This window comes from Lepisosteus platostomus, chromosome 4, assembly GCF_059453375.1.
Source record: "Lepisosteus platostomus isolate fLepPlt1 chromosome 4, fLepPlt1.hap1, whole genome shotgun sequence".
Taxonomy (NCBI): Eukaryota; Metazoa; Chordata; class Actinopteri; order Semionotiformes; family Lepisosteidae; genus Lepisosteus; species Lepisosteus platostomus.
The window spans coordinates 40,734,383-40,753,131 of NC_142614.1; the positions used below are offsets into that span (position 1 = coordinate 40,734,383).

General features: G+C 35.3%; 1 protein-coding gene across 3 annotated transcripts in view; it reads right to left on the reverse strand.

Moving 5' to 3' along the window:
* rasgef1ba (RasGEF domain family, member 1Ba) overlaps positions 1-18,749 on the reverse strand; it is a 46,178-nt gene that overhangs the window by 22,222 nt on the left and 5,207 nt on the right. The window contains exons 1-5 of one of the 3 annotated variants that reach the window (XM_088629486.1): positions 12,991-13,357; positions 8,980-9,028; positions 7,230-7,412; positions 6,619-6,741; positions 5,566-5,703 (exon numbers count right to left, since the gene is read on the reverse strand). In XM_088629486.1, coding sequence (XP_088485612.1) covers positions 5,566-5,703; positions 6,619-6,741; positions 7,230-7,412; positions 8,980-9,024 — 489 coding nt within the window. In that variant the 5' untranslated portion in view covers positions 9,025-9,028; positions 12,991-13,357. Of the gene's footprint in view, positions 1-5,565; positions 5,704-6,618; positions 6,742-7,229; positions 7,413-8,979; positions 9,029-12,990; positions 13,358-18,749 lie in introns of those variants that run through there. The other 2 variants (XM_088629487.1, XM_088629488.1) reach the window with 2 other exon arrangements.

Genomic DNA, 18,749 nt, shown 5'->3' on the forward strand with positions numbered 1-18,749 from the left:
CTTAAGCAACTGACATTTTCAAACAGCATGTTACTCTAGCACATGCTGTTAAAGCTGCAGTTTGCCTTCTGTCCAAAGTTAACCCTGGCATTGAGCTAAAATCATGGGAAATTAAGACAGCCTGGCTCACTGCATGACCTCTGTTAGAGTACACTTTTAACTTTATCTCCTCCTTTCCTGGAGCTCATGGATCACGTAGCACCAAAACCACATGACCTACTCCAAAAGGCCCTCACTGTTATGTAAACAGTGTTGCTGATGGAAACGGTTCTTGACAGTACAGCACATGACAGAGTTCACACAGGAGCATACAATCCATAACTCAACCCAAACCTTGTTTTGTGAAGCCTTGTTTTTCTTGGCTGTAAAGCAGACCTCAATGTTCTCTATATAGCCTACCACTTTCATAATGATAGCCTCTGAAAATCAATGGGTAGCAATACAAATGTGGCCTGGAATACACTGCACTGCACCACAAACAGATGTTTAAAATTCTATTTTGGGATACTGCCACCCTGCCTGAGTTTGTGGTTCACCAGGTCAAAGGATTATACTGCAATTCATTACCACTAAAATCTGCATTTCATTTCAGCCTTTGCAAGTGCAATTCAAGGTTTGTTTTCTTTTTGAACCCCTAAAATCTGATAGCCTGAAAAGGCAAAAACAACAAAATCTGCTTTCTAAATGAATTGTTTTATTAAGTGCTTAAAGTGCTTCATACGGAAAAAAAAATGACAACCTGGTAATGAGATGTCCAAAGCAATCAAACAACACCAGAGCAATGGAGTGATTTACTGGCACGTTCTAAACAAAATACTTTATTCTGTGGAATCACAACAGATGCATAACAAATATAATAAATATGACTTCAACGCTATTAAATGAAAAAATACATCGTTGACGCACTTCACTTTTAAAAATTCTGCAACTCCACTGAAGTAAGTTAATCCTCAATTTTAAAATAATGGGCCTTAAACAGTTTAAAGCATGCAAGAAAGTGGCTGCCATTGTTCTCATAATGGTCTATAATTATATCTAAATGAGGACATTGTGCATTCAGCTGACTGATGCAAGAAGTGCAAGCCACCTACTACTCCGTTAGTACTAGCCTACTGTATCTGCACAACAGCAAAACAAAAATACACACTGTTTGCTATGCAAACACAGAATATAAACATGCTTTGAAATCATACAGTGGAGCTTTTTGTATTTTGATGAATGAGACCTCATTTTCTGAAATGGAAAAATGAAAAAGTTATTTGGTTCTTGAGGCAAAGCAAATTCACTGCCAATTCAATTGTTCCATAACAGATTACAATGTTTAGGAATCCATTTTCATTTGGATTTATACTTAATTAATACCCTCAGACAACAGTGCCCTGTCCTTAAATATTTGTTTGTACCAACTGTGAACTGTCAAGAGTTATTTTTTATTTGTATTTACATTTACACTTGGATGGTGATTAAAAGGCCCAGCTGCATCACAGATTTTAGATCCTGGTTTACATTGCAGACTAGGGTGACTTCTGTATTTTTCATATTGTTTATGTTGGTTTCCATTGAATGCTGACTCTTCCTACATCATCTACTTCCAAAATCATGCAGGCTTGGTTTACTGATGGCTCTAAATCTGCCCTTTGTTTGTGTGCCCTGCAATGACCTGGCATACAGTCCAGGGTGTAGAAACACCTTGTGCAATGTGCTTTTTCCTTTTTACTGCCTGTGTATTTATATATTATATTGTTTATATATTATACAGAGGATTACAGAAACAATTAACAAAAACATAATGTAAGCATAACTCCCCATTTACATGGTCATTAGGTTTTTAATGCCATATTTGCCTTTTTGTTTCAAGGAAACAAATATATATAAATATATAGAAATATATTTTTCATACACATAATAATGCAAAAGTCTACATCTGAACATTTGTCATAGTTATTATCACTTCATTTTCATTTTTGCCAAATAAGCAAAAAAACAGATTTCACTATTTGCAGAAATTGATTATTTCTCAAATATACAGAAAAGTATAAGAAGTAACAAAAAAGATAAGATGTGCTTTTATCTAAATATATTTTGTTTTTGCAAAGAAAATATTTAATTGGTAGAATCAAATTTTAATATAGTAAAATGATCTACTTTATGTAAGCAATGTTCATTTCTATGTGCAGATATGGAAGACACTGTTGCCATTTTTCTACCTATTTTAAAGGAAAAAAGAAACACCACAGACAAATATGGAGAGGGACATGCAGGTAAAGGTCCATGGCTTCACTTCAGAGAGGATTAAGGAAGATATCCACATTGCACAGAGTCACCGGCAGAATGGATGTGAAACAGTTCAGATTAGGTGTGTTGTAACAGAAGAAATAAGGTTCTTGATCCCGAGATGAAGTGAAACAGATGAGTTTATTGCATGCAAGGAACAATAAAGCCGAAGTCTTGTTTCCCGCAAGAAACAACAAAACCGAAGTATTGTTCAACGTACTGTTACAAACTTTTGGGTTATATAGTGTTTTCTTCTCCGTTTCTGACGTCACTCGGTCTGATGGTAAAGAGGGGGGTTCATGGTATTTGGCCAGTTTACGATGTTCTGGGCAAATGGTCAGTTTAACATTACACCCAGGGGGGTTCCTAGCTGGCATCTGCAATCCTTATCAGTTAACCCCCTTTCCTGCCATAAACCCCAGCTTGTGACTTGGAAGTCTAAACCCCCTACAGAAAAGATTAAATTCAAACCCCCGTCTTCACATCTTTCTTCAGGTGGAATCAATAGCTGGTACTTTTACTGCAGAATTAATCATTTATAAAAGGAAAGATTATCTTTTCGCTACCTAAGTCTACTCCCCCTCTGTTCTCTATTTCTGAAAATTCTCCCTAGATAATACAGCATCTGCAAAATACACAGTCTCAAGAAATACCATAGTGAAAATGTCAGGAAAGAAAATAAAACACAGATCGACACAAAAAACAAATTTCATATAGTTTGGATAATCTCTGTCAGGGATATTCATCACTAACCAAATTTCACAAACCTTCTCATCAGAAAGACAATTACTTAAAATCTTTTGATGTAATTTTGCATTGTCATAATTATCTTAAAACAAGTGTAATTGTAAACTACTGTAGCCATATAATTAATCAGTTTGTAGATAAACTGTGTGACATACCATGTCAGCAATAGTTTAACAATTCAAATGCTGGCTAAGGAAGACCACTTCAACTGACAAAGCTGTTGAGTTCCAAAAAACGATCCTTTTCTTTTTATGCACTCTGGCTCTTCAGAGTATTTTGTGGTTAAACTAGTGCAGTTTACAGGCTTTGCAAATTCATGTTTTCTTTATAGTGTCAGACAAATATCCTTTTGACTGTAAAACCAGGTAAAATATGTTTTGACATTAGTACAGTAGCTTAATAGGAATGTATGGTTACAAACATCACATGCCAACATTTTTGCATGACTACTTTAGGTACCATACACAGAAGCATGGGAGAGATTAGAGTTTTGAAAATGTGCTTTTAGCACAAAATTATTTCTGGAAAACAATTGGAATTTAGCTTGTTTGTAGGTCTGTCAGCAATTAAAATAAAAAAATAATTATACATTCAAATCACTGCATATATGCATGCTGTAAAAGTGTCCGTTAAAAAGAATGTAAAAATAAAATGTCTCTTACTGGTACTAGAAGAGAGCAAGGAATATAATTATTCATAATACTGGACACAATGGAAACCTGTCTTCACAAATCAAAAAGTCCAAAACATATAAAAAAGTGTATGTAGCACTCTTTGGCAAAGCATGAACAAATGACTAGATTCATATAGGAACAGCCAGGAATCATATAAACACTGTATTAGATTATAATTTTGATGGTTAAGGGCTTTGGACCCTCCCAGGATATTACTTTGTCTATAATATTTAAAAAATCTTATAGTAAAACATAATGAACTGCTAAAGGTTTATATGAAGTCTAAAAGACACACATAGAGAAAGCCAATCCTTTTATTTTGGCCCTAAAACTAGTATACCATACAAAGTCCTAACTTAAAAAAAAATAGTCAGGCAGTTTGTATGGAGATTGTCAATCCTGAAATAAGCAAGGACCATTCTCATTAAGAATATCAGATACAATGTGTTCCCTTTTGTTACTCCTCTTTTTTTGTTACATTTTTCTCTTTCCCTTCATCATTGCCTCTAGTCTTTCTTGTATTATGAACTATACCTCATAATGTTGTCATTCACATCATAACCATTGTCTCTGGGTTAACTCTTATTTGTCCTTAGCATTAGACTGCACCAAAATGTCACAGTAATGTCTTGCAAAAGGCTTTGCGTTCATAGTTTGGGTTCTAACAGGTGTCACTTTGGATGAAAGAAGAAACAGAAAGTTTAACACAGAAAGTTTATTATCCCATTGATAATACAAAAAAATCTGCTGACAACACCCCATGCAACTAGTCAACGACAAAAAGGACTGGACACCAACCTCTCTCACCAATTTCCTCGCCCCAGAAAGGGTATGTCTCGTCTGGGAAATCACTGGGCTATAATCCCATAAAAGCTACTGCACAGATCTAGATAAATGAGGATGAATCCCCTTTTTTTATGCAGATGTCATCTTGTATCACATAAGTTTAAAAAACACACGAAACTGCCCTCCAGAAAAGTGGTCATCATAGATTCTTTGCAATGTCTCCACCTTCACCTTTCATCTGCTGTGCAAGGGTTGGGAACTATGCATTATTTTCTTAAAAACCTTACGTGAACATCTTGTTCGCTCTTTAAGATCCACTGTGTGGATGTTATGATGGGAATGGTCTTCCAGCCTGGTAATTTTGTGTTATACATTATACAGTTTTGTTGACCTAAAATCAAGTTATGTTTTAAGATCACTTGCTGAGAGTCCTATTTTAGCAATTTGTATACTTATATCCACCTCAGTTGTAACAAGCAGTACCTGCTGCACTGTTCACTATGTGAGCAAACCTACCATTTTAGCTAGTTCAGGAAGTTGAATTGCTTCAACTTCTTTTTATATGGTAAAGATGTAGGTGCAGAGTCTGCATTCTTCTGAGTTCCCAACATCTCAGAACAACAAAAAAATAAAAAAGATGGCAAACAAGAACAACAAGGCATGTTTAACTGCTGTGTAATGTTATAAAATTCTGGTCACATAATCTTCCATACCTTTTTATATAAATAAAAACAATCAAGTAAAATCTCCCAAAAATATGCTCATCCCAACATAAAAGAGTATTATGTGCCACAAGGTATGTCAATCAAAAGAAATATTACTCCATAAAAATGCAATAAAGTTTACAAAAGAGATATATTATTACTAGTATCTTTTCAATATGATCTTGCCTAATCTAATCTAATATCTTCAATCTTAATCTTGCCTAATCTAAGCAATCAATTTTAAGATTTCAGTACAGCAGTCAGTGGCAAGATTGAACTGGTGCATTCGCGAAACTAAAAGAGAGTTGCAATGTTCCGTTATTAAGAAAGTAAGCAGTAGAACCTATTAATTTAAAATTCCAAGTATTCCAGCAACTGACCTCATCTCCAGTTAACAGTCTGTGGGTCAGTTCCTTCAGACTCCTCATTATCCTTTCATCTCTAAAGTCATAGGGAAATGTATCTGTCCATTCCGTCAGCAACTGGAGAACTTTAGGAGCAATTTTTCTTAACCTGATCTGTAGAGTTAAAAAAGAAAGAAAACCAAAACATCAGAGAACTTCAGGGGATGCTGCATTACTTAAGTCATTGTGGAAGTAATAAATACACACTGGATAATTTGATTTTGTGTGCTATTGTGAACACAGGAAGAAGTAGATACCATTTATATACAACCACAAATTATTACTATAAAGGTAGAATCCCAGTATAAGGCATTTTAAGGTCTTAAAAGGATAAAAGCTGAAACTTGAAACTGTGGTGATGTAATTATAGTAGTTCCCCAGGAATCATTATGACTATTAGAACTAATGCTCTTCCTAATTTATATAAATGATTTAGATTCTATTTCTCAAATGATACCAAATAGGAGGATTAGCAAACACGTTTTACAAGTTTCAAAAGAAATTGAACAAGATGGACATTCATGGAATTCAAGATTGGACAAGCACCTGGCAGATGACCCTTAGCACAGATAGGCACAGAGTATCATTTAGAGAGAACTAAATATATTGATATGAAATGGCAAACACTAAGATCTAAACAGCAGTGTGTTCACCTACTGTAGGTGTTTATGTTGATACATTATTTACGTATTCCTGATAATGTGGCAAAGCAATGCAAATAGCAACCAAAATGCTAGTATATATACTGTATATTGTAGAATTTAAATGGATTCTAAATGATTTTATGTTAAAATTGTATAAAACGTTAGTAAGATCTCATGTAGATTATTCAGTATAGTTTTGGTCGGCAAGTTACAAAAATGTTGGTGCTCTGACATATGTACAGAAAATTTTACATTTTCTGAATATTTTTAAACATAAACTATTAGTGGATTTGATTCAAGTATTTAGATTTAAAAAAGTGTAGCTTTTTTACCACTTTCTCCCAGAACTGAGACTATCAGAATGTTCTCTAACTGAAGTCATTACCTTGTCAGCACCAGGATCACAAAGTCTCTGCTGCTCAATGCACAAGTGGCACACCTTGGCCAGAAGCTCATAGGGATGAATGAAAAGCCGGGAGCTGAGCAGGAAAGTAAATATGTATGTTCTCTGTGAAAAATAAGAGTAAACATTAAAAGCTTCAAAGGCTCACTTTCTTGGTAAGAATTTTACACCCCGTAACTGTAAACAAAAGACCCGATACTTAAGACTCTGTATTGAGCACTTCTTAATGTTCTGTAGTGTACACTGCCTGAAGCAGCAATGATTTAAGTAAACAGTATATTATATAAAATAAAATAATCACAGTAACTACCAAAACCGATAATTGTAATATGCATTTTATTCTTATTGCTTTGATGTGTCTTTTTCCACAAGTTCACCACTGAACTAAAGACATACTCATCATCAGCTCAAACATCTAATTTCCATTAAAGACTGTGGTAAACATTAATTCATGATTTTTAAACAACTTGTTGTGAATAAGGACATTTTGTGTTTTAAAAACTTTGTTATTTATGTTATTTTTTAATTGTTTTCCAATAAGCATTGTTTATTCCTTTTTTGGGCTTGATTGTGAATGAAACACAGGCACTTACATCAGGGTAGTAATCCACATTAGGAACTAAAAGTTGAATTAGGGCCTCTACAGATCCTGACACAAGGTTGTTGTCATGGTAATATAGACCCCCATAGCTGTCCTCATTTGTTTGGTATAGATTCCGGTTATAACCACTGGTGGAGAACATAGCCACAAATGGTGGTGTTTGTGGCATATTTTCCTACAAAACAAAAGGAAAAAGTAATCCCAGATGCACAACACATATGTTTATTCAGACAATTAAAAGTTATATTTCATCCGTGAGCTATCGAGGTGCTGTATATTTACAATATATATACTATACTACAGTCTAAGCATTCAGTTGGCCTATTATATTTTAATGTCTTTCTTAAGAGAATGTATTCCTGGGATAGAAAATGTTTGCTTCATATGAACACAGTTTATGGTCTTTAATCACACCCCGAGTTTCCAGGAACTTGCAGCAGATGTTTTGTAGTATAGCTCACACACAATATTATTTTAAAAACTTCTGATTCACATGGATACTTTATACAGAAAACCCATTTATAAAAATTCTGATAACTGTGACCATTCTGACCTTGGAAAAAAAAAAACAGCAATTCAGGAGTGTGTTGTGAAAGGGGTATCCAGCTTGCCCTTCAGCATGTAAACAACTTGTGGTATCAATCAGATCCTCGGCACAGATTCCCACACCATTTTTATCCACCACCTCCTCCTAATGCTTACAGAACTCTGCTTTCAAAGGCAGGGTTCCAGAGTGTCCTGCTAATGAGCCACCTGATTCCATGAACAGCCCGTAGCAGTCAGCCAGCACGAGCCATGGTACCATCTTGCCGGCTAGCTCTTTTTGACGTCTTTACAAAAGACTTGAAAGATGCATTTGGAGGCGCTCAACTATTGAGCGATTAGTCAGATTCCTTGAGTTAGTGCACGTAGCAGAGCACCACTCCTTTTACCAACACCTCTGCACAATGGGGGCTTTCAGAGTCAAAACACAGGACAGGGGGACTCCAAACAATAGGGAGCTCCATGACTGCTGCTGGCTATTGAAGGAACCATTTGGGCACACACAAAGATTGAAGCCGGAAGGTGGGTTGCCTGCTGGAGCCAAAGAGACCCCATTAATCCTTCTTTTCAATAAGCCAAAAGAGATTTGCATCAAAATGAATTATAGCTGGGTGTCTGGGAAGTCACTTCAGTACCCTCAGTATCTGTTCCACCATGTGTTTGTCTCCCATTCCACTGTGGAAAATCAGTTCTTACTGGAATAATATAAAAAAAAAACAATGTGCCTCTGATGCAACTTGTATCACTAACTTGTCTTATAATGTACCAGAGAACAAAACCAAAAAAAAAAACAAATAACTAATCAGCAGGAATTCATATGAAATCTAAGAGCCCCCCCAAACAGACTTAAAGGAAACTAAGGAATAGTACTGTGCTCTACATAAGCATCCTAAATACCGACTGTAGACAGCCATATTTAAGACAACACACTGTCACAAAAAATCTTTAAGTATGAAATGTGGACTACATTTTTAGATACAATTCCACCATCAATTATTAAAAGTAAATTAATATTCAGAACTGAAACACCTATATATAGCATAATTCAGTTGTACACAATGTACAAGCACCCTGTGAGTTATTACAACAAATCCCTGTAAGTAATGCAGGCTTAACCACAGAAAATGTTACAGACTGCTTTCTGATTGAAAACAAGTTACCTAGTAGACAGAATGAAAAGGTACATTTAAAAGACACACCCTTAATGCCTTTTTATAGATCGAATGCCAGCTGCAACAGAACATAATCCTGTAAAACAAAGCAGCAGCAGATCATAAATAACACATCTGAAACTATAAAGATTTGGTCTGCAGGTCACATGTCAGTCCCAAGATGCAAACAGGTGAGCACTGAAAAAAAAATTAAACTGCTATTGACATCATCAGCATTTTCTGAACTGCTTGTGTGGAAACAATTCATTTTTAAATTACTAAATTACTACCACAAACATTCAGTCAAATAAAAGAAAACTATACCCTTATCAGCTGAGAAAAATCATATATAACAATAAATAATACAATCACAAGAAAAAAGTGAAAATGTACATACAGACTTACAAAGCAAACCTTTTAGCATCATTTTAACTCCTTAAGTGTGTAACGGACACGGACTGGAATCCGTGTCGGATGTTGTAGAAGACCCTATGCGATGCGGCAAGAGCTGGAGAAAACAGGAGGCGTGGTAAAAAGGAACACAAAGGGGTTTAATAGTGCACAAAATAATAGTGACCGTCCGTGAGACAGTGTACGGGGAAGACAAAACGGCATCCAAATCCAAACGGGTCCAAGGGCAGGTCAAAGCACGGTCCGAAAGTCCATAAACTGGAAATCCATCCGGGAACGCGACAAAGTTAAAATCCCCGGAAGGGGGGAGCACACAGACAAACGGAACATGGAGGTCCAAGGGTGACGGGGCGAGATCCTCCAGACCCCGGGCTCAGGAAACGGGAGGTGTCGAGGATGAGGCCTATGCCCTCAGGAGACGGACGTAGGGTTTCCTGGTGCTAGGCGGGTCTCGCGACATCTTTCCCTAATGATGAGCCCCGAGGACTGGAAGAGCTGGTCTATAAATAATAACACTAAAAGGGTACACCTGGAGAGCTAAATGACACGAACAATAATGAGAGCAGTGGAGTGCCCTCTAGGGAGGGATGTCGGGCGTGACAAAGTGTTTAAAAAAATGATTTCATATGTAGAAGCAGAATTAGAAAAAAAGACATTTCACAGATTCAACTGTAATTTTATTAACAATATCATTTCAAAGATGAAAATAATTGTAAGCAGAAAAGTAGGAAAAAAAAAACTTTTTCACACACCCCAAGAAGGTTCCATGGCTAAAACGTGGAAAGTAAAAAGATGTTTTTTGTTTTGAACTTTTCTGTGTTCAATTAAATACTCACACACCATTGCAGCTACCCACTCTGACAATATCACATGAAGATGACAACTGTATCTATAATGGCATCTTGAGTCAAAGGCTGTTTGTCAGTCAAGAGACTTTTTTCCCAGATGGGGAAGTTGATTCATGGCCATCATAGTGCTACAGGTCTTGTTTACACTGTTGAGATACTGGTGACAGATATTAAGGAATATGGACATTTTACCAAAAAGGTAAAAGCATATTATTTCATCTCTCTTCTAAACAAGCTAAAATAGTTTTTTTTTTTTAGAATATGTGGTTATTATGACTTATAATTCCTTATTATATGCATGTATGAGACTTTTTGAAAAATAAGTCTAGTATCAGACCATACAATAATAAAAACAGTGAAATTTCAGACTTAATCATGGTTGTATTTAATTTTGTGCTAAACTTTGTTGTTTTATTTCATTTTGCCCAAACCTAACTTGACTGTACTGTGAAGAATCAAAAACTTTAGGTAAATGTATAAATGTACCATTTATTAACACTAACAGGTACTATGTATGTGCTTTAGTTCATAGAGAAAGCAAAATAAGTGGAATAGCCAACTTTTCTATCAATGAGGTGAAAACTATGACAAAAAAACTGACAGAACAAGCTGTAAAATCAAAGACAGGAAAAAGGGAAATTATTCTCCCAAGTTACAAACATAGTGAATCCTTGATTAGATGTACCTCATCAAAAAATGTTGGTCATTAACATGTTTTAAGTCCAAACTTATTTGACCCATCTGCAATGTAAGGCCACATTCAGTCTTATTTGATCAACTGCAGTTCCTAGCTATACAGCCCAAACCTTGATATAAACAAATCAAAACTACCCTGGACTGTTGAAACAACCGATTTCCTCACAGACTTTTACAATAAGCATGAATGAGATTGTAAACATTAATCTTGGTAACTAGTATATATTACTGCTCACAGTTATATTACCAACACACAGGAGAAAAAAATATATATTCTAGAAAAATTTATTCTCTGTATACGGTTGTTATATTTTCAGTGCAAAACAGATTTCAAAGCAATAGTTCACTGGCTAGCTTGTTCTTGACATTCTGTGAGGAAGGACCTCTTTTATTTCAGCACACCTAGAAACCTCACAAAGTAAACAGTTCAAAGTCCATTGAAAACTGCATACATTGAAAGCAAAACAACAACAATTCACTGATAAGATATTTCAAGCCAAAAAAAAGCATTAAAATGTAAAATAAATTTCAAACATGTTAGGAATATGAGTGAGCTGTCATGCATTTATTAGATAAAACATAAATGATTGATGTACATAACCCTAATTAATTTAGTAACTGAATATCTCACACAGATGTTATAAAGTAATATACTCAACAATAGTGCTGTCTCTGATCTCTGATACTAAAACATTCTACCATAACAGATAAACATATTTATAGAAATCAATTCACATTTTTTTGGGTTACAAAAATCAGACCGAGTAAAAATTATACCTTATTATACCCTTCTAAATATGGGTCAAAACTAATATAAATCTGTAATCATCAGTATGAATATGAGAAACCCAATTTATCTGACGGGAAACTTGTGTGACTCAAACAGCTGCTTTTCCCAAATATAGAAGCATGACATTTTGCACAACATCGGAGAAAACGATTTCACACTTAAAATTCAGTTGACTACTGTAGTCACCTGATTTGTGTATATGTGCTGTATCACAAATTGCAGCAGATTTCATTTAAGGCATTTTTTTACTTTAACATGGGAAATATCCAGCACCAAAAGCCCTTATTAGTCTATTCATCTAACGTGACAAATGGTGGTATCCCTGATGCTCACAAAAGCAGAACAAAGAAAACAATAAATGAATGTTTTAATGACTGTCGTTTTATGCACCGCAATGTTCATATGTATTGTGTTAAACACTTTATTATTGTATGGTACATTTTATAAACGCTTAATTTTGGATCAACACCGTAGCATGAAATAAACCTAAAAGAAAAGAAACGTAGAAAAAAGCAACCAATCCACCACCAATAACATCGTAGACATTTCCAATCACGCCGAATGCGGACGGACCATTTCCAGGGCTTAGTTCTTGTACTCGAGAGTGAATGGCTTCTTGCATGGTCATCATAACTTCAGCTAACAGACCTAAGGTAACCTGTTAAGTGGTAGTATTTTTAAATACGACAGTCGGGTGTTATAACTATCTGATACACGTGAATATCGTTAAACAATAAATATGCTATTATTAAGGGTAATGTAGCTATTAGTTATTCCTTGAAAATCTTTAATCTTTACGCAACACTATTTCATCCAAAGTACAGTACGGACGGCTTCCATGAAGTGGATCTGCTCTAGCCGCTTCTCATCACGTACAGCACACTATACAGCAAACAAACCATTAAACGCACCAAGAGAAAACGTCTCTGTTGTCCACAACTGTTTCAAAGGGAGAAGCTGTCAACAGATTTAGCTTTAAATTGTATGACGTACCATTTGAATCAGTTATCAAAATACAGGATTTTATGCCTGTGCTACTCATTTCAAGGTGCAGAATTCGTATCTATAACCATGTAAAAGAAAAAATATCCTGCGTGTAGCTGAAGTCGATGACCTGCAGTAGCTTTTGATGCAACGATCTTACAAAGACATCAGGTTGAAAGTACTGCATTTTTTAGCATTTTATACCCAGAAAGAAAATTCAAATTTTCATAAACATATTTTAAAATGTGTTGATGCCCATAATAAAAATAAAACACAAAACATAACTGCAATCAGTTAGTCAGAATAGATATAAAACAGCAACAAGCTCACCTCAGACGATAACGGCATCAGAGATCCCAGTACACTGACTCCTTTTTACTTAGCAGAGCATGTAACAGAATTACTCAAAATGCATTTCCCGAACAGCCTTTCAAAATCCAAAAGCCGACAGATTCCACCTGAGTCCAAAATATGTTTACAGTAATCGACGTATCCTTTTGATCCTTGGATGAGAACAGTGTCTTTTACTGCACCCTGAACATTAACATTGGAGTTTCTGAGCTATATCGCAACATTCACACTCGTCTACACAATGCATCCGCCCACTGAATGAAACCAAGACGCAAACATCACTGGCTTATTCAAATCAGTCGGCCAGATAGCCAAGAAACCCACCCCCGAACTCTTTCTGGCATTAAAACTACATCGCACCGGGGGGGCACATTTACCCTACAATGCTGGCAATTCTTACTGATGAACTTCTTTTACTCAACTACAAAACGATCGTCTTCGCCCGAGGAAATTTAATTTGAACAATTGTTTGCTTGTGACTGGATATATAAATACAAACAAGTTTTTATCTTGGCCAAATAAAATCAACAATTGCACATTTGTCAAACACCACGCGAGAAGAGGAAAAATACATTTTAGATTTAAAAATATATTTTTTAGAAAAATTAGCTCTCTTAATATATTCAAGCATCATAGTATTACTCCTTTGCACCTGCAATAAAATTTCGAAGTGGTTTTAGCTCGCTTCTGATATATGGCCGATTATCCTGCTACCCTCCCCTGAAATACTCCAGCAGTTCTGCGATACCAGTAGGATACAGCCAACAATTCAGTTTGTTCAGTTATTAAATTAAATTTTGCTGGCCATACTGTATATCATATGTTGAAAAAACAAAAAAAACATTTCAAACACCAGTGAAGATAGATTTCAATATTGTTACAGTTTGGTTTCTAAAGTCTTGAATTGTTTTCGTCTTTAGGAGATGATACTTGTAGAGACACAGCTAAATTATTAAAATCTAAAATCATAACATTCGCATTCTGCTGAAAAAGAATATTAAAACAGTTATAGGCTGTTATAGACAGTTATAGAAAAAAAGCTCAAATTAAACCTCTTGTTACTGAAAAAAACAAAACCAGTGCAACTCTCTAGCTCTAGCAAGTGTTTACACGCTCTAGCAAGGAAAATTCAAGCACCTTAGGAATTTTCGAATCTGTAGTTAATTTAACTGACCTAAAAGCCAGAAGCGGAAAGGAAGCTGTAACATACAGATGCCGCATCCAATTCAATACCTACAATACCTGGGAATCTTGAGCACTGTTTTAAAATGTTCCTTGCTATTAACCGTTCTCACTTTGTTTTTATGTGCACATTAATTTAAATACTCATTCTCTTGAAGGCTGCATCTAAGACACAGTGGATCAGAATCAGATTACTACTGCTTGTTAAAAATATTTTAACATAAACTTCGAACTATGTCGCGTCTGATAACTCTCTATCCACAATATGTGTAGTTTTGCCACAACAACGACTAAAAACACAATAGTAAATTAATTTACGTGTCACCCTTTAAGATGTTGCATTAAATCCTACAATGTATATTCTTTCCATTACGTGTATGCTTTATGCTTAAAAAATGTATATTTATGAGATGTCAGTCTGATGACACAATTTCATTTCAATTGTAGTGTTTTTCAAAATTTTTAACTTTAATTAAGCGGTACCCGGTGAGATTTGAAAAATCTCAAATTAGCTGATGATTTAGTAATGACTCGATTATAAATTGTGAATTACAAGCAGATTTCTGTATTATATAGCTGGTGAATAGTTATTGCTTTGCCTGTAAATGTATTAATACTGTACGTAACATATTCTTATATACTTCTAACGGTTAAATTATATATATATAGAACTTCATTTATATTAACGTGCGCCTTTTAAAGATCTTAAAATCTTGAAAGTGATTTGAAACGAAGTATTCCACACTCAGAGGTTTTATGGTTTAGTTTTTTGCGTGTATGTTGATTGAAAGTTTGTATAAATAGAAATAGCCTCTATAATGACAACAAATACAGTATTTGCAACAATTCAATTAGATGGATTAGATCAGCATTTTCCTGTGGTTGTCTCATCCGCTGCTTTTGTAAAACCAACTAAATGTAACCAATCATGCGGACATCTGGATAAAGAAAAACAACTATCCCCTGTTCTCCTAATTCTATTGAAAACAGCACAGCTGAATTAGCACATAATTTCGACTTTACTTTCAAAAACGTCTAAAATGCACACACACCAACTTAAGGATCTTTCCCTGCAAACTGCTATTTGTGTGAAGATAGAGATTAAGTAATTGAATGTTCCTGAAAAACATCGCAAGGTAAACTCTCATAAATTATATAGTAAGAACAGCTCATCACAGGTCAGGCGTCTTCAACTCAAGTTGTCCAGGAGTGACCCAGTCCAGTACAGCAGATTTTTTAGGTAGCCTTTAAGTCATCAATTCCTAAAGGCCTGGAACAATTAAACTATGATGAAGTAAACAGGTTGTGTATTCAACTGGTAATTTAGAGAATATTTTGAAATGATCAGATCATTTAAAATATATATATCAAAATATCCTTCAACCCTCAAAGTACAGTGATTTTAATTCCCTTCATTACTTGCTTAATTTCTCAATTGCTTAAGCATTTGTGCCTAATATTCAAATATCAGGTGATTTAGGGTAACCTGTAAGACTAACTGGATTGAAGCTCTCTAGTACTATGTTTGAGACCCTAACATAGGTCTGCTAATTTTAATTAATCACATTTTTGAATCAACTTTAAACATCATACTTTCTATACTCTAAGAACTTATGAGCTTTCAGAAGGTTTGACAACACCAAAGATGAAAGCGTCATGGAGTGAAATTGTGGTTTAACCCACTTGGCTGAGGTTTGGCCTCCCGGCCATGGGGCAAGGAGACCAGGACCGCCATGCAGGATGACCGAGAGGTAGCTACAGAGGTGGATATGGGGTGGAAGTGGGATGCAAGAGACAAGCAAGAGAGAGAGAGAGATACAGTAGGGATCTCGTAGGTATTTATAGCGTTTGGGAGAGGAATTGATTGTCAGGAGCGATTGCTAATTTTTGACAGCTGAGTCTGATGAGCTTGGTTGTTGTCATCCCTCCCGAACTTTTGTTATAAACTCCATGAATCAGTGGTAGTTTCAACATTGGATTATGATGTTAGACACTTAGATCATCAGAATCAGGTTAATCATTTTGGTAAAGCTTTATTTGAATGTTGCTGCAAAATGACTTCGTAATCTCTTCATAACTGCTACACAAGACGTTTTAATCACATGCATAATGCTTTATACGGACATGCTCAAATTACATGTGAGAATAAGAGGTCATGGCATTTGTTTTAGCATCATTTATAGTGATAGCTACTAACATCATGTGTAGCAGATATGAAGGGATTATGAAGTTGTTATGCAGCAACATTCAAATTAAGCAGTACTGTTGAATGTTGTATTTCAGGTGATCTTGTGTGCCACATTTATTGTAAATCCTTTCCATTTACTCAGTGAAGGTTTTGGTTTATTTTGTTACCTATGCTATTTGACAATTCCAGAAAGGCTGCATGCAACCAACTAAGCACACAAGATTCCTCAATATTCAGGAATGAAAGTCACTATAGAAATCAACATCAACATTCAAAATGCAAATAGCAATTTCTTAATGAGTGCTTCCTCCTTTTTTCAGCTGGGTAACAATTATGTTCAACCCTACTTCCTTAGCCCACCAAGCAAGCATAATTATGGCGCCATTTACATATTCACACCTGTACTGCAAGAGACTCAAGCAATGGTTCAAAGCAGGGTCAATAACAAGTATGCAACATGTTGGTGGAGGAAAAAAGGTTTCACTTAATTTGATTAGATATATTCTAGATAGTGATAATACCCAATTATACGTTTAAAAGACTCTCATCATAAAATGTAACTGTAATCATAGATGAAAGTGCTAGATAACTGCTATGGAGAACTACTGAAAATAAACAAGTCAGGAACAGTGAAAAAAGAAAACAATCATACACAATTATATACAAAAAGCTCAAAGGCAACAGTTACAACAAACAAATCCAGAGCGATAGAGAATATAGAATATATATATAGACAACACAACTGTCCACAGATTTTCATCATTACATAAGATGTAAGTTGCATAATGATTCAGAATTCACCTTTCCAATGAAGATGTAAATAAAGAAAGCCAACCAATGCCAGGCAGACCTATAGATGGTTAGAAAAGACCTATTGTAAAAAGACCTATTGTATTGTGCTATTGTAAAAAGAGTATTAGAGGAGGCATTTCAAATTGTACATCTTTATTAAGTAGCATTACACAGATTTCCTCATGGACATTAGTGTATAATAGAAGCAGAGATTCTTAAGTCAGCCACTTCTTTGACAAGAAACCTATCAATTAAGCATATTTATCGTTTTCTGTACAATTTCGATAATGCTGATAATGTGGTTACAATCACAACCCAAAGCAGAGAAAATAAGATTAACCTGATTAATTGTAAGTTTACGATATTATAGTAAATTATACTTATATTACCATATTATGCTATATTTATAATAAAAAATGTATAATTTAACTTATTCCAGGCTCATAAGAACGAAACAAATGACAGAGCATTCTGGGCCATCTAGCTTGCTTGGGTATCAACACCTGATCCATCATGGTATCCTGGGTTAACTTTTTAAATACCTTTTAAGATCTGAATACATTAATAGAATTATCTAAGATTTCCCTTCTAAAATGATTTAGTTCCTTTACATGTCATTGTATGACATTCCTTTGAGACCCAGTTTTATTATATTTCCTCTTAGATTTCCAGTGTAGCAGTATCCTTTTTGTAAAGTGGTGAACTGTACAAAAACTTTCTAAATATGATCTTAGTAGTGTGTATATTTTAGTATTATTTATTTTAAGGTTAGTTTTGTATATTTATTAAATTTAACTGTTCAATTTGCTTTTCAATGTTGTGTCTGTGAGGACACAATGGTTTGAGAAATTGTTAGTAGCAATCATTTACCATTTCCTTTTCCACAAAAATAACATTACTATTTATATTACAGGGCTGCACAGTGGCAGAGTTAGCATTGCTGCCTCACAATATTTGGGGACTTGATACAATTCCTGGGGTGCTATCTATGTAGAGTTTGTATGTTCTCTCAGTGTTTGAATTTTTTTCCCAGGGCTCTTGTGTCTTGCAACAGTCCAAAGACATGCTTGTAGGTTAGTTGACTTCAGTAAATTTGACACTGGTGTAAGTATGGGTTTCTGTGTCTTCCCTTTAATGGACTGGTGTCCTGTCCAGGGTGTATCCCGCCTTGTGCCAATTGCTTGCCATATTAGGCTCTGGCTCCCCCGTGATCCTATACTGGATTAAATGCTTTAGAAAATTGATGGATGGGATATATCCAATCAATTAATAATTGTCAATTATGTCAAAGCAATAACTGCTGTATCCACACAGGGAGAAAAAGGATGTGATAGGCTCCTCTAATGTATCCACCCATCAAACTGTTCATCTTTTGACATTACAAGCTCCACGGAATAATACAGTAGCTCCTGCTACACTGACTGTATGATGCCTTTTGGGGAATCCCAATCGCAGTTAGCTGATGGCAGTACTGAAGCTAAACTTTATTACATCTGGATCAGAACTCAGCTTGAGCTTTGCTCATTTAGCCACAAAGGACCCAGCACATAAGTTTTTGTAACATTTCTAGCATTGC